This window comes from Agelaius phoeniceus, chromosome 3 (assembly GCF_051311805.1).
Source record: "Agelaius phoeniceus isolate bAgePho1 chromosome 3, bAgePho1.hap1, whole genome shotgun sequence".
Lineage (NCBI taxonomy): Eukaryota > Metazoa > Chordata > Aves > Passeriformes > Icteridae > Agelaius > Agelaius phoeniceus.
This window is the reverse complement of record NC_135267.1, coordinates 1984483-2001081: the sequence shown is the minus strand read 5'-3', so window position 1 is coordinate 2001081 and position 16599 is coordinate 1984483. Positions and strand designations below refer to the sequence as shown.

Genomic DNA, 16599 nt, shown 5'->3' with positions numbered 1-16599 from the left:
AACCAGGAATTATTACAGGAATGAATGAGCCTGGGAATAAATCTGGGAATTTATCTGGGAATTATCCCAGGAATCAATTTGGGAATTAATCCTGGAATAAGTCTGGGAATGATCCCAGGAATAAATCTGGGAATGATTCCCGGGAATAAATCTGGGATTAAAGTTGGGATTATCCCAGGAATAAATCCAGGAATTGTTACCAGAATGAATGATCCCGGGAATAAATCTGGGAATGAATCCAGGAATTATCCCAGCAATAAATCTGGGAATAAATCTGGGAATGAATCCCGGGAATAAATCTGGGATTAAAGTTGGGATTATCCCAGGAATGAAGCCAGGAATTGTTACAGGAATGAATGAGCCCGGGAGTAAATCTGGGAATGAATCTGGGATTAAGGATGGGATTAAATATGGGATTATCCCAGGAATGAAGCCAGGAATTGTTACTGGAATGAATGATCCTGGGAATAAATCTGGGAATTGATCCGGGAATTATCCCAGGAATAAATCTGGGATTAAAGCTGGGATTAAAACTGGGATTATCCCAGGAATGAACCCAGGAAGTATTATGGGAATGAATGATCCTGGGAATAAAGCTGGGATTAAAGATGGGATTAAAGATGGGGTTAAAGATGGGATTATCCCAGGAATAAATCCAGGAATTGGATGGGAATAAACGATCCTGGGAATAAATCTGGGAGTGAATCTGGGATTATCCCAGGAATGAAGTCAGGAATTATTATGGGAATAAATGATCCTGGGAATAAATCCCGGAATAAATCTGGGAATTACCCTGGGAATAAATCTGGGAATCAAGCTGGGAATGGATGAGCCCAGGAATAAATCTGGGAATTGATCCAGGAATTATCCCAGCAATAAATCTGGGATTAAAGCTGGGATTATCCCAGGAATGAACCCAGGAATTGTTATGGGAATGAATGAGCCCGGGAATAAATCTGGGAATGAATCCGGGATTAAAGATGGGATTAAAGATGGGATTATCCCAGGAATAAATCCAGGAATTGTTATGGGAATGAATGATCCTGGGAATAAATCTGGGAATTGATCCGGGAATAATCCCAGGAATAAATCTGGGATTAAAGATGGGATTAAAGTTGGGATCATCCCAAGAATGAAGCCAGGAATTGTTATGGGAATAAATTATCCCTGGAATAAATCTGGGATTAAAGATGGGATTATCCCAGGAATGAACCCAGGAATTGTTATGGGAATGAATGAGCCTGGGAGTAAATCTGGGATTAAAGGTGGGATTAAAGATGGGATTAAATGTGGGAATTTAATTAATTACTTCTGTGACTTAATTAATTATTAATGAAACAATAATTACGGATTCCTGTTTGTTCATTAATGATTCCCGTTAGTCAGGTAGCTAGCTAATTAGTTAATGAGTTAATTGGCCGCTGGCCATTGATGGATTGGGTGTTTCCCATCAGTCAATTAACGGTTCCCGTTCGTTAGCAGGGTAATCAGTTCATTAATGAATTAATTGGGTTGGGTGTTTGCCATCAGTCAATTAACGGTTCCATTAGCAGGGTAATCAGTTAATTAACGAGTTAATTGGTGGGTCGGGTGTTCCCTGTAAGTCAATTAATGGTTCCCGTTGGTTAACAATGTAATCAGTTAATTACTGAGTTAATTGGGTCGGGTGTTTCCCGTTAGTCAGTTAACGGTTCCCATTAATGAGGTAATCAGTTAATTAATGCGTTAATTGGGCTGGGTGTCTCCCATTAGTCAATTAGCGGTTCCCGTTGGTTAACGATGTAATCAGTTAATTAATGCGTTAATTGGGTTGGGTGTTCCCTGTTAGTCAATTAACGGTTCCATTAGCTGGGTAATCAGTTAATTAATGAGTTAATTGGTGGGTTGGGTGTTTCCCGTTAGTGAATTAGCGGTTCCCGTTTGTTAACGAGGTAATCAGTTAATGAATGAGTTAATTGATGGGTTGGGTGTTTGCCATTAGTCAATTAACGGTTCCATTAGCTGGGTAATCAGTTAATTAATGAGTTAATTGGGTCGGGTGTTCCCTGTCAGTCAATTAACGGTTCCCATTAACAAGGTAATCACTTAATTACTGAGTTAATTGGGCTGGGTGTCTACCATTAGTCAATTAACGGTTCCCGTTGGTTAATGATGTAATCAGTTAATTAATGAGTTAATTGGTGGGTTGGGTGTTCCCCGTCAGTCAATAACGGTTCCATTAGCAGGGTAATCAGTTAATTACTGAGTTAATTGGGTTGGGTGTTTCCTGTTAGTCAGTTAAGGATTCCCATTGTGTAGCTGGGTAATCAATTAATTAATGAGTTAATTGGGTTGGGTGTTTCCTGTCAGTCAATTAAAAGTTCATTAGCTGGGTAATCAGTTAATTACTGAGTTAATTGGGTCGGGTGTTCCCTGTCAGTCAGTTAACAGTTCCCGTTGGTTAATGATGTAATCAGTTAATTAATGAGTTAATTGGGTTGGGTGTTTGCCATCAGTCAATTAATGGTTCCCGTTGGTTAATGAGGTAATCAGTTAATTAATGAGTTAATTGGGTTGGGTGTTTGCCATCAGTCAATTAACGGTTCCCGTTATTTAGCGAGGTAATCAGTTAATTACTGAGTTAATTGGGCTGGGTGTTTCCCACTAGTCAATTAGCGGTTCCATCAGCTGGGTAATCAGTTCATTAATGAGTTAATTGGGTTGGCTGTTTCCCGTTAGTCAATTAATGGTTCCCATTCGTTAACGAGGTAATCAGTTAATGAATGAGTTAATTGGGTTGGGTGTTTGCCATCAGTCAATTAACGGTTCCATTAGCTGGGTAACCAGTTAATTAATGAGTTAATTGGGCTGGGTGTTCCCTGTTAGTCAATTAGCAGTTCCCATTGGTTAATGATGTAATCAGTTAATTAATGAGTTAATTGGGTCGGGTGTTCCCCGTCAGTCAATTAGCGCGGTTCCCGTTGGTTAATGATGTAATGAGTTAATTACTGCGTTAATTGGGTTGGGTGTTTCGCGTCAGTCAATTAACGGTTCCTGTTAACGATGTAATCACTTAATTACTGCGTTAATTGGTTTGGGTGTTTCCCGTTAGTGAATCAATGGTTCCCGTTGGTTAACGATGTAATGAGTTAATTACTGCGTTAATTGGGCTGGGTGTCTCCCATTAGTCAATTAATGGTTCCTGTTGGTTAATGATGTCATCAGTTAATTACTGCGTTAATTGGTTCGGTTGTTCCCGCAGGCGTCGCTGCTGCAGAGCAAACTGAACCAGATCCTGCACATGAGCGTCAGGTGAGGGAAACACGGGGGGAATATGGGGAAAAATGGGGGAAAATCGGGAATATCGGGAATATCGGGAATATGGGAATATGGGAATGGGGGAATGGGGAATGGGGATGGGGAATTGGGAATGGGAATGGGGAATGGGAATGGGGAATGGGGATGGGGGAATGGGAATGGGAATGGGGATGGGGGGATGGGGAGATGGGGGGATGGGAATGGGAATGGGGAATGGGAATGGGAATGGGGGAATGGGAATGGGGAATGGGAATGGGAATGGGAATGGAATGGGAATGGGGAATGGGGAATGGGGAATGGGGAATGGGAATGGGGAATGGGAATGGGAATGGGGAATGGGGGAATGGGAATGGGAATGGGGGAAATTCGGGAATGGGGGAATGGGGAATGGGAATGGGAATGGGAATGGGGGAATGGGAATGGGGAATGGGAATGGAATGGGAATGGGGAATGGGGAATGGGGAATGGGGAATGGGAATGGGGAATGGGAATGGGAATGGGGAATGGGGGAATGGGAATGGGAATGGGGGAAATTCGGGAATGGGGGAATGGGGAATGGGAATGGGAATGGGAATGGGGGAATGGGAATGGGGAATGGGAATGGGAATGGGGAATGGGAATGGGGATGGGAATGGGAATGGGAATGGGGAATGGGGAATGGGAATGGGGATGGGAATGGGAATGGGAATGGGGAATGGGAATGGGAATGGGGAATGGGAATGGGGAAAATGGGGAATGGGAATGGGAATGGGGGAATGGGAATGGGGAATGGGAATGGGAATGGGAATGGGAATGGGGGAATGGGGAATGGGAATGGGAATGGGGATGGGGAATGGGAATGGGAATGGGGAATGGGAATGGGAATGTGGGAATGACAGGGTGTGGGATTGGGAATTGTTTGGGAGTTGTTTGGGAATGAGAGAAATTCGGGAAATTTGGGAATGTGGAAACTGGGGGGGGAATTGGGAATTTGGGAATGAGGGAATGAGGGGGGAATTGGGGAATTCGGGAATTTGGGATTGGGGATTTAGGAATGAGGGAATTTGGGACTGGGAATTGGGGAATTCAGGGAAATGAGGGAATTTCGGGATGGGAGACAGAAATTTGGGATTGGGAATTCAGGATCGGGAATTTGGGATCGGGGTTGGGATTTGGGAGTGGGAATGGGACCTTGGGACTGGGAATTCGGGAATTTGGGAGTGGGAATTATTCAGGAATGGGAATTTAGGGCTGGGAATGGGATTTTGGGATTGGGACTGGGATTTTGGGATGTTCCAACGGGGAATAATGGGAATTTCTGCTGTTCCTGCCTGAAACTTCCTTTTCCTTCCCATTTTTCCCATCCCCAAATCCCAATTCCCATCCCAAATTCCCTCTTTTCCCACTCCAAACCCCCTTTTCCTTCCCAATTCCCCACCCCAAATTCCCACTTTCCCCATTCCCAAATCCCAATTCTCTCTTTTCCCACCCCAAATCCCTTTTCCGACCCCAAATCCCCTTTCCCCATCCCAAATCCAATTCCCATCCCATTTTTCCCACCCCAAATCCCAATTCCCTCTTTTCCCACTCCAAACCCCCTTTTCCTTCCCAATTTCCCACCCCAAATCCCAATTCCCCACCCCAAATTCCCACTTTTCCATTCCCAAATTCCCCTTTTCCCACCCCAAATCCCCTTTCCCCATCCCATTTTCCCCACCCCAAATCCCAATTCCCACTTCTCCCATTCCTAAATCCCAATTCCCAACCCCAAATTCCCACTTTCTCCATTCCCAAATGCCCTTTCCCATCCCATTTTCCCCACCCCAAATCCCAATTCCCAAATCCCCAATTCCCACTTTTCCTATTTCCAAATCCCAATTCCCACTTTTCCCATCCCAAATCCCCTTTCCCCATTTCCAAATCCCATTCCCATCCCATTTTCCCCACCCCAAATCCCAATTCCCCATTCCAAATTCCCACTTTTCCATTCCCAAATTCCCCCTTTTCCCCACCCCAAATCCCCTTTCCCACCCCATTCTCCCCATTCCCAAATCCCAATTCCCCCTTTCCCCATTCCCAATTCCCCCTTTTCCCATCCCATTTTCCCCACCCCAAATCCCAATTCCCAAATCTGCAATTCCCACTTTTCCCATTCCCAAATCCCAATTCTCCACCCCAAATCCCCTTTCCCATTCCCAAATCTCCAATTCCCACTTTTCCTATTCCCAAATCCCTTTTCCCCATTCCCAAATGCCCTTTCCCCATTCCCAAATCCCCCTTTTCCCATCCCAAATCCCATTTTCCCATTCCCAATTCCCCCATTTCCCCATTCCCAAATCCCCTTTTCCCCATTCCCAAATCCCATTTCCCCACCCCAAATCCCCTCTCCCAAATCCCATTTTCGCATTCCCAAATCCCATTTTCCCCGTTCCCCAATCCCATTTTCCCCATTCCCAAATTCCCTTTCCCCATTCCCAATTCCCCTTTCCCCATTCCCCAATCCCCTTTCCCCATTCCCAAATCCCATTTCCCCACCCCAAATCCCCCCTTTCCCACCCCATTCTCCCCATTCCCAAATCCCAATTCCCACTTTCCCCATCCCAAATCCCCCGTTTTCCCATCCCATTTTCCCCACCCCAAATCCCAATTCCCAAATCCGCAATTCCCACTTTTCCCATTCCCAAATCTCCAATTCCCACTTTTCCTATTCCCAAATCCCTTTTCCCCATTCCCAAATGCCCTTTCCCATCCCATTTCCCCATTCCCAAATTCCCATTTTCCCCATTCCCAAATCCCCTTTTCCCACCCCAAATCCACCCTCCCATCCCATTTCCCCATTCCCCAATCCCATTTTCCCCATTCCCAAATTCCCAATTCCCCATTCCCAAATCCCATTTTCCCATCCCAAATTCCCTTTCCCCATTCCCAATTCCCCCTTTTCCCCATTCCCAATTCCCCATTTTCCCCATTCCCAAATCCCATTTTCCCCATTCCCCAATCCCATTTCCCCATTCCCAAATTCCCATTTTCCCCATTCCCAAATTCCCATTTTCCCCATTCCCCAATCCCATTTTCCCCTTCCCAAATCCCATTTTCCCCATTCCCAATTCCCCTTTCCCCATTCCCAATTCCCATTTCCCCATTCCCAAATCCCATTTTCCCCATTCCCAATTCCCATTTCCCCATTCCCAAATCCCATTTTCCCCATTCCCAAATCCCATTTTCCCCATTCCCAAATCCCATTTTCCCATCCCAAATCCCCATTCCCCAATCCCATTTTCCCCATTTTCCCCAATTCCCTTTTCCCATTTTTTCCCATTTTTTCCCGCGTTTCCCCCAGGCCTCCCCCGAGTCCCTCCGGGGCCGTCCCGGCCGTGCTGGGCCCATCCCAATCCCCACAATCCCAATCCCAACAATCCCAATCCCAACAATCCCAATCCCAATCCCAGCCCCCCCACTCCATCCCGGTGTACGAGATGAAATTCCCGGATCTCTGCGTCTACTGAACCTTCCGGGAGCGCCGCGATTCCCAAAAATTCCCAAAAATTCCCCAAATCCCTCGGCGGCGCCGCTCGGGCTTTGGGGTCGCTCCCGTTTTCCTGGGATTCTTTTGGGGTTTTTTGGGATCGTCCCAGGTGTTCCTGGGATTTCCTGAGGGGCTTTTTTGGGATCGTCCCTGGTTTTCCTGGGATTTTTGGGGGTTTTTCAGGGGATTTGTCCCCATTTCCCTGGGATTTTGTGGGGTTTCCCTGGAATCCTTTTGGGATCGTCCCAGGTTTTGTGTGAGATTTCCTGAGGGGCTTTGGGGTTTTCCTGGGTTTTCCTGGGATTCTCCAGGGGTTGGGTTTTTTGGGATCACTCCCGGTTTTCCTGGGATTTTTGGGGTTTTTTTAGGGGATTTTTCCCCATTTTCCTGGGATTTCCTGAGGGGTTTTTTGGGATCATCCCAGGTTTTCCAGGCATTTCCTGAGGGGTTTTTTTTTGGGGACCATCCGTGGGATATTCTGGAATATTTTGGGATTTTTTGGGGCTTTCCCTGGGATTCTTTTGGGATCATCCTGGGTTTTGGGTGGGATTTCCTGAGGGGTTTTGGGGTTTTTCCTGGGATTCTCCGGGGTTTGGGGTTTTTTTGGGATCACCCCCAGTTTTCCTGGGATTTTCAGGGGTTTTGCACAGGATTTGTCCCCATTTTCCTTGAATATTCTGGGGTTTTTTTGGGCTTTCCCTGGGATTTCTTTGGGATCCTCCCGGGTTTTGGGTGGGATTTCCTGAGGGGTTTTGGGTTTTCCTGGGATCCTCTGGGGCTTTTTTGGGATCGTCCCTGGTTTTCCTGGGATTTCCTGAGGTTTTCTTGGGATTGTCTCAGGTTTTCCTGGGATTCTCCAGGGTTTGGGGGTTTTTTTGGGATCACTCCCAGTTTTTCTGGGATTTTGGGGGTTTTTTCAGGGGATTTTTCCCCATTTTCCTGGGATTTCCTGAGGATTTTTTTGGGCTTTCCCTGGGATTTCTTTGGGATCCTCCCGGGTTTTGGGTGGGATTTCCTGAGGGGTTTTGGGTTTTCCTGGGATTCTCTGGGGCTTTTTGGGATCACCCCCAGTTTTCCTGGGATTTTTGGGGTTTTTTTGGGATTGTTCTGGGGTTTTCCTGGGATTCTCCAGGGTTTGGGTTTTTTGGGATCACTCCTGGTTTTTCTGGGATTCTTGGTTTTTTTTTCAGGGGATTTGTCCCCATTTCCCTGGGATTTCCTGAGGGGTTTTTTGGGCACCATCCCTGGGATTTCCTGAGGGGATTTTTTTGGGTTTTTCTGGGGATTTCTTTGGGATCTTCCCAGCTTTTGGGTGGGATTTCCTGAGGGGTTTTGGGGTTTTCCTGGGATTCTCTGGGGTTTTTTTGGGATCATTCCCAGTTTTCCTGGGATTTCCCGAGGATTTTTTGGGATTCTTCTGGGGTTTTCCTGGGATTCTCCAGGGTTTGGGGTTTTTTTTGGGGTTTTTTTGGAATTGTTTTGGGTTTTCCCGGGATTCTCTGGGATTTTTGGGGATCGTCCCTGGTTTTCCTGGTATTTCCTGGGGATTTTTGGAGTTTTCCTGGGATTCTCTGGTTTTGTTTTTTTTTTAAGTTTTCTGGGTTTTCCTGGATTTTCTGGGGTTTCTTTTTTTTTTTTTTTTGGATCATCTCTGGTTTTCCTGGGATGTTCTGGGATCATCCTCAGTTTTCCTGGGATTTTTGGGGTTTTCCTGGGATTTTTCTGAGATTTTCTGGGATTTTTTTGGGGATCATCCCCAGTTTTCCAGGGCTTTTCTGAGGGTTTTTTTTGGGGATTTTCCTGGGATTCTCTGGGGTTTTGGGGTTTTCCTGGGATTTCCTGAGGATTTTTTGGGATTGTTCTGGGTTTTCCTGGGATTTTCTGGGATTTTCCTGGGATTCTCCAGGGTTTGTGGTTTTTTGGGATCACCCCCAGCTTTCCTGGGATTTTTGGGGCTTTTTCCTGGGATTTCTCCCCATTTTCCTGGGATTTCCTGAGGGGTTTTGTGGGGATTTTTTGGAATTGTTTTGGGTTTTCCTGGGATTCTCCAGGGTTTTTTTGGATGCTCCCCCCCATTTTCCCAGGATTCCCTGGGGTATTTTTTGGGATCGTTCCTGGTTTTCCTGAGATTTTCTGGGGTTTTTTCTGGGGATGGTCCCAGGTTTCTCCTGGGATTTTCCTGGATTTTTTTTTGGGATCATCCCAGGTTTTCCTGGGATTTCCTGAGGGGTTTTTTTTTGGGGGGAAGGAGCTGCAGGAATGGGGATTTTTCCTGGGATAACTGGAATTTCTTGGGAAAGAAAAATTTGGGAATTGCAGCGTTGGGAAGGAGCTCAGAGAAATGAAGGGTGGGGCTGGGAAATCCCAAATGGGAAAATCCCAAAGGGAAAAATCCCAAAGGGAAAAATCCCAAAATGGAAAATCCTGGAATTCCTGGATCAAAACTTCCAGATGAAAAATCCTGGATGGAAAAAAAAATCCCAAATGGGAAATCCTGGATGGAAAATCCCAAATGGGAAATGGAAAATACCAAATGCAGAATCCCAGAAGAAAATCCCAAATGGGAAAATCCCAGATGGAAAATCCCAAATGGAAAATTCTGGAGAGAAAATTCCGGAGGGAAAATCCTAAATAGAAAATTCCAAATGGGAAATTTGGGATGGAAAATCCCAGATGGGAAATCTCAGATGGAAAATCCCAAATGGAAAATCCCAAATGGGAAAATCCCAAAATGGAAAATCCTGGAATTCCTGGATAAAAAAATTCCAGATGAAAACTCCTGGATGGAAAAAAAAATCCCAAATGGGAAAATCCCAGATGGAAAATCCCAAATGGAAAATTCTGGATAGGACATTCCAGAGGGAAAATCCCAAATAGAAAATCCTAAATGGAAAATTCCAAATGGGAAAATTCCAAAATGGAAAATCCTGAAATTCCTGGATAAACAATTCCAGATGAAAAATCCTGGATGGAAAAAAAAAAATCCCAAATGGAAAATCCTGGATGGAAAATCCCAAATGGGAAATTCCAGGTGAAACATTCCAGAAGGAAAATCCCAAAGGGAAAATGGAAAATCCCAAATGGAAAATCCCAGAAGAAAATCCCAAATGGAAAATCCCAAATGGAAAATTCTGGAGAGAAAATTCCGGAGGGAAAATCCTAAATAGGAAATCCCACATGGAAAATCCCAAATGGGAAATCCCAAATGGAAAATCCTGAAATTCCTGGATAAAAAATTCCAGATGAAAAATCCTGGATGGAAAAAAAAAAATCCCAAATGGAAAATCCTGGATGGAAAATCCCAAATGGGAAATTTGGGATGGAAAATCCCAAATAGAAAATTGCGGATGAAACGTTCCAGAAGGAAAATCCCAAAGGGAAAATGGAAAATCCCAAATGCAAAATCCCAGAAGAAAATCCCAAATGGGAAAATCCCAGATGGAAAATCCCAAATGGAAAATTCTGGAGAGAAAATTCCGGAGGGAAAATCCTAAATAGGAAATCCTAAATGGAAAATTCCAAATGGGAAATTTGGGATGGAAAATCCCAAATGGGAAAATCCCAAAATGGAAAATCCTGAAATTCCTGGATAAAAAATTCCAGATGAAAAATCCTGGATGGAAAAAAAAAAATCCCGAACGGGAAATCCTGGATGGAAAATCCCAAATAGAAAATTCCAGAAGGAAAATCCCAGAGGGAAATTCCCAGAAGAAAATCCCAAATGGGAAATTTCAGATGGGAAATCCCAAAATGGAAAATCCCAAATGGAAAATCCCAAAATGGAAAATCCTGGAATTCCCGGATGAAAAATTCTGGATGGAAAATTCCAGAGGGAAAATGGGAATTCCCAAATAAAAAGTCCTGGAATTCCAAATGGAAAAATCCCAGATGGAAAATCCCAAACAGGAAAATCCCAAAGGGGAAATCGGAGATGGAAAAATCCCAAAAGGAAAAATCAGGATGGAAAATCCCAAATGGAGAAATCCCAAAATGGAAAATTTGGGATGGAAAATGGAAAATCCCAAATGGGAAATCCTGGAATTCCTGAAGGAAAAATTATGGGTGGAAAATCCCAAATGGGAAATTCCAGAGGGAAAATTCCAGAAGGAAAATTCAGGATGGAAAATCCCACATGGACAATTCCAGAGGGCAAAAATCCCAAATGGGAAATTGTGGAATTCCCAGATGAAAAATTCTGGATGGAAAATTCCAGATGGGAAATCCCAAACAGGAAAATTCCAGATGGAAAATCCCAAAGGGAAAGACCCGGATGAAAAATCCCAAATGGAAAATCCTGGAATTCCTGGATGGAAAATCCCAAAATGGAAAACCCCAAAATGAAAAATCCCAAAAGGAAAATTCCTGGAATTCCCAACTGGAAAATCCGGGATGGAGAATTCCCGCCTCCCTTGGAATGGGATTTTTTTGGGGAAAAATCCCAAATTTTTTTGGGAAAATCCCAAATTTTTGGGAAATTCCACCCTGGGGCTGCTGCAGATGGACCTGGGATGCCGGAATATTGGGAATTTTGGGATTTTCCCGAAATTTTGGGATGAGTTCCTGCAGTTTTGGGTGTTCCTGCCTGGAAGAATTTTCTGGATTTTGGGGAATTTTTTTGGGAATCCCGAACAATTCCCCAGAAAAAAAATGGGAGAGGAGGAATTTGGGGATTCTCGGATTCCTGGGATCCAACGGGATTTGGGGCGGGGAAAATTTGGGAATTCCTGGCGGCAAATCCAGAACATTCCCAAAAAACCCCCGGGAACGGCAAAGGGAGGGGTGGGGAAAGGAAACTTTGGGAATTCTGGGATTGGCTCCCGAAAATTCACAGGAATTTGGGGATGGTTGGGATTTTTTCCCCAAAATTCCGACCTTTTCGCAAAATTCCAGATATTTCCCCAAAATTCCATGGGTTTTTTCCCCCAAATTCCATGGGGTTTTTTCCCCCAAATTCCATGGGGTTTTTCCCCCAAATTCCATGGGTTTTTTTCCCCCAAAATTCCATTGTTTTTCCCAAAATTCCATGGTTTTTTCCCCCCAAAATTCCGTCTGTTTCTCCCCAATAAACGCCGGCGTTGGCACCACGGCCTCAGGAGTGTCGGGAATTTTGTTGGGAATTTGGGAATGGGGTTGGGGTCATCGGGAACGGGGTTGGGATAATCAGGAATGGGATTGGGATCATTGGGATCATCGGGAATGGGGTTGGGATAATTGGGATCATTGGGAATGGGATCATTGGGAATGGGGTTGGGATAATTGGGAACTGGGATTGGGATCATTGGGATCATTGGGAATGGGGTTGGGATCATTGGGAATGGGATAAATGGGAATGGGATCATTGGGATCATTGGGAACGGGGAATTGGCCCTGGGGAACTGGGAATGGGATTGGGATAATCGGGAATGGGAACTGGGAATGGGGCCAGGAATGGGAACTGGGAATGGGATTGGGATACTGGGAATGGGATTGGGATCATTGGGAATGGGGTTGGGATCATTGGGAGATGAGATTGGGATGGACTGGGAGGAGTTGTTGGGATATCGGGAATGGGAACTGGGAGTGGGGCTGGGATAATCGGGAATGGGATAATTGGGAACTGGGATAGTCAGGAATGGGGCTGGGACAGTCAGGAATGGGGCTGGGATAATTGGGAATGGTGTTGGGAATGGTGAATGGGATTGGGATAATTGGGAATGGGATTGGGATACTGGGAACTGGGAATGGGATACTGGGAATGGATGGGGACAGTCGGGAATGGGGCTGGGAATTGGGATCAGGAGCAGAAATGGGAATGGGGCCAGGAATGGGAACTGGGAATGGGATTGGGACAATGGGGAATGGGATTGGGATCATTGGGAATGGGATTGGGAACTGGGCGATGGGATTGGGATGGACGGGGAGGAGTTGTTGGGATATCGGGAATGGGGCCGGGATAATCGGGAATGGGGTTGGGAACAGAGAATGGGATCGGGATAATGGGAACTGGGAATGGGAACTGGGAATGGGGCCCATGGAATTGGGAATGGGAACAGGAACTGGGAATGGGGTCGGGAACTGGGAATGGGAACCAGGAATGGGATTGGGATACTGGGAACTGGGAATGGGAACTGGGAAATCGGGAATGGGATTGGGGACTGGGAACTGGGAATGGGGCTGGGATAATCAGGAATGGGATTGGGATATCGGGAATGGGGTTGGGATAATTGGGAATGGGAATGGGATACTGGGAACTGGGAATGGGAACTGGGAATGGGGCCCGGGTAATCGGGAATGGGGTTGGGATCATTGGGAATGGGAACTGGGAACGGGATTGGGAATGGGAATTGGGATTGGGGGCTGGGAATGGGGCAGGAGGAACCAGGAATGGGATTGGGAAAATCAGGAATGGGATTGGAATCACTGGGAATGGGAACTGGGAATGGGGTTGGGATAATCGGGAATGGGGCTGGGAACGGGAATTGGGATTTCTTTGGCATTTCGGGATTGGTTTGGGATTCTGGGATTGGTTTGGGATTCTGGGATTCCTTTGGGATTTGTTTGGAATTATTTTGGGACTCTGGGATGGATTCTGGGATTCATTCTGGGATTTCTTTGGGATTTCTTTGGGATTCTGGGATTGATTCTGAGATTCCTTGGGATTTGTTCTGGGATTGGTTTTGGGATTTCTTTGGGATCTCCTTGGGATTTGTTCGGGATTTTTTGGGTTTCTTTGGGATTGGTTTGGGTTTGGTTTGGGATTTCTGGATCCATTTGGGATTTGGGGATCCATTCTGGGATTGGTTTGGGATTCTGGGATTTGTTCTGGGATTCTGGGATTGGTTTGGGATCCAGTTGGGATTTCTTTGGGATTTGTTCTGGGATTTCTTTGGGATTTCTTTTGGGATTGGTTCAGGATTCCTTTGGGATTCTGGGATTTGTTTTGGGATTCTGGGATTGGTTTGGGATTGGTTTGGGATTTTTTGGGGGGATTCTGGGATCCATTCTGGGATTCCTTTGGGATTGGTTTGGGATTCTGGGATTCATTTGGGATTTGTTTGGAATTATTTTGGGACGCTGGGATGGATTCTGGGATTCATTCTGGGATTTCTTTGGGATCCATTCTGGGATTCCTTTGGGATTCCTTTGGGATTTGTTTGGGGATTCTGGGATTGGTTTAGGGATTCGTTTGGGATTCTGGGATCCATTTTGGGATTTCTTTGGGATTTCTTTGGGATTCTGGGATTGATTCTGAGATTCCTTCGGGATTTATTCTGGGATTGGGTTTGGGATTTCTTTGGAATTGGTTTGGGATTGGTTTGGGATTTGTTCGGGATTGATTCAGGGATTGGTTTGGGATTGGTTTGGGATTTCTGGATCCATTTGGGATTCTGGGATTTGTTTTGGGAACCATTTGGAATTTTGGGATTTGTTCTGGGATTTCTTTGGGATTTCTTTTGGGATTGGTTCAGGATTCTGGGATCCATTTTGGGATTGGTTTGGGATTTCTTTGGGATTTCTTTGGGATTTCTTTTGGGATTGGTTCAGGATTCCTTTGGGATTTTGGGATTGGTTTAGGATTCCTTTGGGATTGGTTTGGGATTCTGGGATCCATTCCGGGATTCCTTTGGGATTTGTTTGGAATTTTTTTGGGGATTCCTTTGGGATTCTGGGATTCATTTCAAGATTTTGGGATTTGTTCTGGGATTTGTTTTGGGATCTGGGGACAGGGATGGGGACAGGGGGACAGGGACACAGGGAATTCTTGAGAGACTTTTTGGGGTTTTTTGCTGAAATTTTTGGGTTTTTTCTTTTTTTTTTTTTTTTTGTGGGATTTTGGATTTCTTAGTAGGATATTTTTGGATTTTTAATAGAATTTTTGGGGGTTTTGGGGGGTATTTGGGTTTTTATTTTCCCTGGGATTTTGGCGTTTTTTTATGGGATTTAGGGTTTTTTTGGTTTTTTTTTTTGTTTGTTTGTTTTTAGTTTTTTTTGGGTTTTTTTTGTGGGATTTTGGGGTTCTGTATAGAATTTTTTGAAGTTATTTTATAGGATTTTTTGTTTTGTTTTTTGGGGGTATTTGGGGCTTTTTTTCCTGGCGATTTTGTGACATTTTGGGGCTTTTTTGTGGGATTTGGGGATTTTTTGAAGGATTTTTTTGGGTTTTTTTTGTGGTATTTGGGTTTTTTCCCCTGGGATTTTTGGGTTTCTTAAGTTTGATTTTTGGGGGTTTTCTGGGATTTTGGGGGCTTTTTGTAGTTTTTTTTCTTTTTTAATAGGGTTTTATTGGTTTCTTTTGTGGTATTTGGGTTTTTTTTCCTGGTATTTGGCTTTTCTTGTGGGATTTTGGCGTTGTTTGTAGGATATTTTTGGGTTTTTAATAGGATTTTTTGGTTTTTTCCTGAGATTTTGGTTTTTTGTGGGATTTTGTGGGGGTTTTTTTAGGATTTTTTGAGGTTTTTTATAGGATCTTTTTCTGCTTTTTGTGGAATTTTGGGTTTTTTCCTCGGATTTTCGGGGTTTTTGGTGGGATTTAGGGGTTCTTTGTAGGATTTTGCTGGTTTTTGGGGCGATTTTGGGGTTCTTTGTAGGATATTTGGGGTTTTTAATAGGATTTTTTTTGGTTTTTGGTGGTATTGGGGTTTTTTCCCTGGAATTTTGGGGGTTTTGTGTGGGATTTTGGTTTTTTCCCGGGATTTGGGTTTTTGTGGGGTTCTGTGGGACAGTGACAATGACACGTGACAAGGACACGTGACACTGACACCGGACACGTGACACTGACAGCGGACACGTGACACTGACTCCGGACACGTGACCCACGCCCCGCACTTGGCGCCCCCTGGCGGATCCTCCCCCCCACTCCCGCCTCAAATCTCGCGAGAACTCGCGCGGCACGGCCGGGCTGAGGCGGAAGCGCCGCTCCGCCGCCATTGCTGCCTCCCTCCGGCCTCTGCCGCTCTCACCGGCACCGGAACCGCCACCGGAAGCCGCAGCGGAACCCGCACCGGCAGCGGGCCCGGCCCGCGGCGCCGCGGCCCCGCCATGGAGGCGAACGCGGCCAAGCGGAAGGAGCCGCGCAAGGCGCTGCGGGTTAAAGTCATCTCCATGGGCAACGCCGAGGTGGGCAAGGTGAGACGCTGCTATTGGCCGGCGGGCGATGAGGGGCAGGCGGGGTGACCAATCAGTAGCGCTGGTGGGCGGGCGCTTTTCTCTGATTGGCGCGACATAACCAATCAGCTGCCGGCATCTCGTTGTTGTCGCTACGGGTGATTGATAGGCGGGTGGGCGGTGCCTCGGGGGATCGCGCGGTTCTGATTGGTTGACAGCGAAGGAGGGCGGGGCTTGTCGCGGTTATGGGGCGGGGGCGGCATTCCCAAAAGTTGGAATTTTGGGGATTTGGCGGGAATCGGGGCGTTTTCCCGCCGCGCAGAGCTGCATCATCAAGCGGTACTGCGAGAAGAGGTTCGTGCCCAAGTACCTGGCCACCATCGGCATCGACTACGGCGTCACCAAGTGAGGGAACAGCGGGAATAACGGGAATAACGGGAATAAAGGGATTATGGGAATAATGGGATAATGGGAATAATGGGAATAGTGGGGACAATGGGAATGGTGAGAATAATGGCAGTAATGGGAGTAATGGGACAATGGGATTGGAAATACTGGGAATGCTGATAATGGGGATAATGGGAATAATGGGAATAATGGGATAATGGGGATAATGGGAATAATAGGATTGAGTGTAATAGGAATAGTGGGAATAATGACAGGAATAACGGGAATGGCAGGAATGGTGGGAATAATGAGATTGGGAATAGTAG

General features: G+C 45.6%; 2 protein-coding genes across 5 annotated transcripts in view; both read left to right on the top strand.

The window, feature by feature from the left end:
- Positions 1–6785, top strand: part of EFR3B (EFR3 homolog B) — a 113991-nt gene extending 107206 nt beyond the window's left edge. Inside the window, exons 22-23 of the mRNA XM_077176372.1 lie at positions 3242–3291; positions 6617–6785. Coding sequence (XP_077032487.1) covers positions 3242–3291; positions 6617–6782 — 216 coding nt within the window. The 3' untranslated portion in view covers positions 6783–6785. The remainder of the gene's footprint in view (positions 1–3241; positions 3292–6616) is intronic.
- Positions 6786–15491: 8706 nt separating this feature from the next.
- DNAJC27 (DnaJ heat shock protein family (Hsp40) member C27) overlaps positions 15492–16599 on the top strand; it is a 28620-nt gene continuing 27512 nt past the window's right edge. The window contains exons 1-2 of one of the 4 annotated variants that reach the window (XM_077176458.1): positions 15492–15907; positions 16209–16291. In XM_077176458.1, the coding sequence (XP_077032573.1) occupies positions 15821–15907; positions 16209–16291 (170 nt within the window). In that variant the 5' untranslated portion in view covers positions 15492–15820. The remainder of the gene's footprint in view (positions 15908–16208; positions 16292–16599) is intronic. The other 3 variants (XM_077176459.1, XM_077176457.1, XM_077176456.1) reach the window with 3 other exon arrangements.